General features: G+C 39.6%; 1 protein-coding gene across 1 annotated transcript; it reads left to right on the top strand.

Moving 5' to 3' along the window:
- Window positions 1-4,988: 4,988 nt before the first annotated feature.
- On the top strand, window positions 4,989-6,644 carry LOC110467009. The gene has a single exon (XM_021523867.1). The coding sequence runs from the start codon at window positions 4,989-4,991 to the stop codon at window positions 6,642-6,644; it is 1,656 nt and encodes a 551-aa protein (XP_021379542.1).
- The last annotated feature ends 507 nt before the right edge of the window (window positions 6,645-7,151 follow it).

The following is a 7,151-nucleotide window of genomic DNA, read 5'->3' on the forward strand; positions in this document are numbered from 1 at the left end:
GGTATTGTGATACTTAGGAGGAGGGTACATGTATTGTAAGTACTGATATTGCGATACTTTGGAGGAGGGTACATGTATTGTAAGTACTGTCTCATATTGTATATTTATAATGTATAATTTGCTATCATCTTTGTTGACCTGATTCCAGCGTGATGTTACCTAACCAATAAAACACCAAGTAGATGTGTACATTAATGTGACCAGGTAGATAAACAGGTTACAGGTTTATCTACCTGTATCTAACCTCTAACTGTACATTGAATTGGGGCGTTTCACCTGATAGGTTGAGAGGGAAAAATATTGTAGTTGGTTATAGAATAAAACGTATAAATTAATATGCAACGAGAAGGATTTATCGATTCACCTCTATTTCCCCTATTAGGTCACACCCCTCTGCACGCTGGGGAGCCACACACTGTTTATACAAACTTGAGTTCCACTTGCCAAAGGATGTTCTAGACCTAATTTGGTTAAAATCCTTTCAATCACTTGGAAGGTGAAGGATTTAAAATTTTAAAATATTTGTAAATGACCTTGACTCCCGCCCAAAAAATACAAAATAATACAAATATACAAAATTTAGTGATAATTCTCTATTCACACAGAAAAAAAGCTTTTAAAATATTTCTCTTTATTTCCCCTATTCGGCCCCTTCCTTCTGGCCCTAAGACCAACATACTCTGTTTAAAACTTTATACAAAATCCCCTTTTCCCAAATATGCTCTAGAACAAATTTGATTAAAATCCCTTCCTTGGTAAAAAAGGAGAAAGATTTTTCCTCTATTTCCCTTATTGGGCCTCACATGCACCTTTCTGTCCGAAAGGGGGGCCACAGCATGCATTCATACAACTGGAATCTTTTTACCCTAAGCATATGATCGGCCTTATGGTTATTCAGAAAAAGTCGTTAAAAGGTTTTAAACACATTTGACCCCGTGACCTTCAATATAAGTCAAGGTCATTCATTTGAACAAACTTAATAGCCCCCAGATATCAAAATTTTTGGCCTTATCGTTATACATAAATGTCGTTTAAAGGTGTAGAATATTACTGACCCCTGTGACCATGAATATAATTCAAAGTCATTCATTGGAACAAACTAACACATTTAACCCATGTGACTTTGAATAAAAGTCAATGTCATTGATTTGAACAAACTAGGTAGCCCTTAATCCCAACATGTTACTGGCCAAATAACAACAGCCTGAGCCTTTTGATTATTTAGAAGAAATCGTTTAAAGATTTTTAACATAGTTGACCCCTTTGACCTTGAATGTCAGTCAAGGTCATTCACTTGAACAAACTTGGTAGCCCTTTATGCCAGCATGTTACTGCCAAAACATCACTACCCTTGGCTTTTTGGTTAATCACAAGAAATTGTTTGAAAGTTGTTTTAAGATATTTGACCCTGTGGCATTGGATATTAGTCAAGGGCATTGATTTGGTATGCAGATGTATTATGGCATTGCGATCCTTTTCTGATGCATCTTTTGCGACTACAGGATTAGTTCGGCACTTTATGTAACGGTCCCTGTTACGAGTAGATATTGTTATACTTTATAAACAAAAGGCACAATGGCCTAAGCGGTCACCTGAGTTATATCATAGGTACTGGTAGCTTTATTTTATTGTTTAGATGTGATGTGGAAATCAGCATGTATACTCAGTGAAATACAATACTAATGTCATGTCATTAAAGGATAAGAATTTGAAAATATTGGTAAATGTTCCCTTTGGGGCCCAACCCTAGCCCCTGGGTATGGGGCAGGAATCCCAATTTTACAATGTAATACCCTCATTATTTAAAGATGATTCTGACTAACTTTGAGGAATTTTTCTGCTGAAAATGGATAAAATATACCCAAAAGTGTTATTTCCCTATATAAACTATAGTAAATTTTACCCCCACCCCAAAGGGGAACGGATGGGTCGGGGGTCCTGAAATTGATAATTTCAATAAAGCTCCCGATGATCTTTCTATCCATGCACTGAAATTGACTGTAGTACCTTCGAATCTGGAGAAGAAGGTTTTTAAAATATTGGTTAATTTTCCCTTTGGGGCCCCAACCTGGCTCAAGGGGTTGGGGTAGGAATCTAAATTTTACAATTTAAAACCATCTTCCTCTAAGGATAATTCTCACCTAGTAAAAATAATTTCCTAAAGAAAATTGTCAAAATATACCCAAAAGTGTTATTTCCCTATATAAACTATAGTAAATTTTACCCCCACCCCAAAGGGGAACGGATGGGTCGGGGGTCCTGAAATTGATAATTTCAATAAAGCTCCCGATGATCTTTCTATCCATGCACTGAAATTGACTGTAGTACCTTCGAATCTGGAGAAGAAGGTTTTTAAAATATTGGTTAATTTTCCCTTTGGGGCCCCANTCCTATATAAACTATCGTAAATTGTATCCCCTCCCCAAGGGAGAACGGATAGCTCGGGGTCCTGAAATTTACAATTTAAATAAAGCCCATGATCATCTTTCTTTCCATGCACTGAAATTGACTGTAGTACCTTCGAGTCTGGAGAAGAAGATTTTTGAAATATTGATTGATTTTCCCTTTGGGGTCCCGCCCTGGTCCCAGGGGTTGGGGTAGGAATCTCAATTTTACAATGTGTAACTTCATCTACTAAGGATGATTCTGACCAAGTTTGAAAAAATTCCATCCGCTGGTTCTTGAGAAGAAGTTGAAAATGTAAAAAGTTTACGCACGACGGACGATGCACAACGACGGACGGAAAACGATTAGAATAGGTCACTTGAGCAAAGCTCAGATGACCTAAAAAGAAAGAATTATATGTACCCTTCCAGAGCAATGATTTCATGTCGTGTAAAAAGTTCGGGTTCTTTAATTTGTTCCTTTGGCCAAAGAAAGGTGTCCTTTGCTAGATATGGCTTACATTTTATTTTTATATATATTTCTGACAGCAGTGACCTTCGTTTTTCAGAGGTCATATAACAGAAAGAGTAGTCATACGTGCGTCAATATTCATTAATTAATTAAAAATCGAAAAACATCAATATGTATGCAAAGAAGATGTACAGATTAACAAGAGGCCCTGTGGCCTGAATAGCTCACTTGCTATGGTTATTACCTCCATTATAACTCTGATAGACAGACGGATGATAATTTAGTGAAAGTCTCGTCTTACTTTTTCCCTGTTAACCAATTTTAGGATTTTAAAAGGACATAAGAACTCTCCAGGTCACCCTTTTGTATATACAAAGATGACCCCCGCTTAGGCAAATATTAGAATTTACCTGTATTTCTACTACTGGGCCATGTCCCTCTGCCACCAGGAATGCCACACTCTCCTTTATTTACCTGTATTTCTACTACTGGGCCATGTCCCTCTGCCACCAGAAAGGCCACACTCTCCTTTATTTACCTGTATTTCTCCTACAGGACCATGTCCCTTGCCACCAGGAACGCCACACTCTCCTTTATTTACCTGTATTTCTACTCCTGGGCCATGTCCCTCTGCCCCCAGGAACGCCACTCTCTCCTTTATTTACCTGTATTTCTACTACTGGGACATGTCCCTCTGCCACCAGGAACGCCACACTCTCCTTTATTTACCTGTATTTCTACTACTGGGACATGTCCCTCTGCCACCAGGAACGCCATACTCTCCTTTACTTACCTGTATTTCTACTACTGGGCCATGTCCCTCTGCCACCAGGAACGCCACTCTCTCCTTTATTTACCTGTATTTCTACTACTGGGCCATGTCCCTCTGCCACCAGGAACGCCACACTCTCCTTTGTTTACCTGTATTTCTGCTACTGGGCCATGTCCCTCTGCCACCAGGAACGCCACTCTCTCCTTTATTTACCTGTATTTCTCCTACAGGACCATGTCCCTCTGCCACCAGGAACGCCACTCTCTCCTTTATTTACCTGTATTTCTACTACTGGACCATGTCCCTCTGCCACCAGGAACGCCATACTCTCCTTTATTTACCTGTATTTCTACTACTGGGCCATGTCCCTCTGCCACCAGGAACGCCACTCTCTCTTTTCATACAATGAGTCCCCTTGGACCAAACACGCTCGAGACAGATCCAGCTTAAAATCCCTTTACTCCACTAAAAAGTAGTATTTCAAACATCTACAATATTTCCCATATAGCATCCCATCCCTCTGCCCCAAGGAACACCACACCCTCCGTTTATAAAACACTGAATCCCTTACGACCAAAGGATGCCCTACACCAAATCAGGTTAAAATCCTGTTATCTCTTCTCTCTCTTAGTTCGAATTTTAAAGATGATCCTGTATTTTCTCTACTGGGTTCAATTCCTCTTACCCCCATGAGGGCTACAAACAAATGCAAATGAGGTTCAAAACAAATTAGATTAAAATACCATAACCTGTACTCAAAGAGTAGGATCTTATAGATTAACCTATGTTTCTCCTCCGCTCCAAAGCAGGTTATACCTTATAACTGCTAGAGTCCCCTTGGCCAAAGGATACTTCAGAAAAATTGTGGTAAAAGTCCCTCTATCCCTACTCAAGAAACAGGATTTAAGATTTTCCTGTATTTCCGCTCTAATGGGCACCACCCGTCTGCCCCCAAAAATGTAACATCCTGCCAATAAACATTGATAGAGTCCCCTTGACCAAAGGATACTCCAGACTTACTAAGGTGAAAATCCCTATACTCAAGGAATAGGATTCAAAGTGTTTATGTTATATAACCCGTACTGGGCCCCTTCCCTCTGGAGTAAACAATAAATGATATACAGTACGGAACAATGTTTGGGGTTATATAGTATAACTCGGTACGGAACAATGTTTGGGGTCTTATAGTATAACTCGTCTGTTTACCTAAACAATTCAAATTTAAGTTTAAACAGTCACATTTTGTAATCAATAGAAAATTTAATTATTATTTTTTCTTTCACAGGTACACAAAAGAAGACCTCAAGATCCTCCAGAAGTTACTTCCCTGTACACTTTTATTTCTCCCACATCCACAACCATGGCAACCAAACACAGCAGCCCCAGTCCACAAATTCCAGTCAGGATCAAAGGCCACACAAAGTGTCCGTACCATAAAGACAATGAGGTGGTTCTCCTCTGTCAGGACTGTGGAATACTGATCTGTACGACTTGTTCCATAACAACTCACAAAATACATATTGATAGCTTTTGTGAAATTTCGAAAATTACAAATGAACAAAAAAATACACTACTGGACTTTATGAATGAAACAGAAAACATTGAAATTCCCAAACTCAAAAATGAAATCCAATCGGCAAGGAACGAAATTTCCACAAGTGAATCTAACTACAAAAAACTCTCTGTTAATATCAAAAAACAGCGCGATCAATGTAAACTAGATTTAGATAAAATAACGGAGGATTATTTAGCAATATGTAACAAGATGGAGAAAGGGACCACAGACCTCCTTCAGATTCACATCACAAACCTGGAGGACAGGTTAGACACTTTAGTGAAACTCTCATCAGAGTGTAAACAGACCCTCCAGACAGGCACTGCTGTACTTGTGTATGACTCGGTATCGGAAATCAAGGACATGGACTTAGATATCCGACAGACACCTATCATAGACATGACAGAGTTAACTCCAGATAACGACAGACAAAGTCACCTGGAGCAGGCCATGGGGAAAATGAAGACTCCTACTGACAATCTCCAGGCAGGATCAGCACCTAGTGGTCACTCCAAACAAGGTCCAGTTGGGAGACCTAAACAGTCCAAATCTACAGAGACGGGTCAAGCCTCCACTGGAGCAGTCCTGTACAAACTCTGTGACAGTCCAACTGTCATATCTCAGTTCTTATACCCAGATCCTATCACATCAATCTGTCCTACATCTGATGGACGTGCATGGCTGTGTAATTATAAAACCAACACAGTAAAACTCATCAACAACAAAGGTAACTTTTTCTCCAACAAACCTAAAGTCATACAGAAGATACAACACAACAGTAACATCAGACACATCAGTCTGGACCCCACCACAGGTCGTCTGTGGTTCTGTTGTTTGGATGAGAGGACTATTTACGAGGTATCTACATCATCTACACCAGTCACAAGGTTTACTACAGAGGGATACCCAGTTAGTCTGTGTGTGACTAGGGAAGGTCGGGTATTGGTGGGTACATGGGGTAGACAGGGGTACAAAGGGGTGATGTACACAGCAGACGGCAATGTGTTACACACATCCACTTTGGAGGGGTCAGGGGAGGGGGCAGTACAGTCCATCACACAGTGTGGTGTTACAGGTAACATAGCTATAGTGAGTAGTAAACTAATCAGTGGGGACTATAGTGATCACAACAACTACAGGCATCACATCATTGTGTACAACGGGACACTCCAGTCCCTGGTCCACTACCGGGGAGAGGGGATACAGGCACGGGAGGCGATCACACCAGACATGCTTGATCCAGTAACAGTTGTATATGACAGTAAGGGTAATATTGTTATTGCTGACTATAGAAGGAACACAATAGAACTGATAAGTGGAGCAGGGAAGTACATAAAAACACTTCACACAAACAAAGGACAGGGGCAAGTAGGTATACAGAAGGATGATGTGTTGTGGTCACGCTTAAAGTTAGATACAGGAGAGAAGGGACTCAAACTTCTCAAGTATTACAGTGACTGAGGAATGACTAAACCTGGAGTGATGATACAGACAAATTATACCAAATAAATACAAAAGGACGTTAATTTTAAAATTAAACGTTGACCTTTGTTATTATGATCTTATACACTTCCAACACTTACACAGACTAACAATATCATGTTTGAAGAATTAATGTAGACATGTCACAGATTTATTGTTTTGTAAATAGTTTCTGTTACAACTTCTGTTTAGAAGTGTTGTTTCAAAATAATGTCATCATTTATCTAACAAACTGCCATGCCGGAACATCAGGTTCATTTATTTTGGTGTGAAATATGTTCTTTTCAATCTTCAAGGAAAATGTCATTGATTTCTAAAACCTGCAATGAAATCTGAAATCAGCGTCTCTGTACTAATGACTTGTTTTCTAGGTGTATATCCTGACTGCCCCTATATTCTCAAGTAGACTGTTCCGAACACCTGATCTACATATAAAAGGACATCAAAAACAGTAAATCTACCGACTTCCGTCAGTGAGATGAAACC

Source organism: Mizuhopecten yessoensis, unplaced genomic scaffold (genome assembly GCF_002113885.1).
Source record: "Mizuhopecten yessoensis strain PY_sf001 unplaced genomic scaffold, ASM211388v2 scaffold11153, whole genome shotgun sequence".
NCBI lineage: Eukaryota > Metazoa > Mollusca > Bivalvia > Pectinida > Pectinidae > Mizuhopecten > Mizuhopecten yessoensis.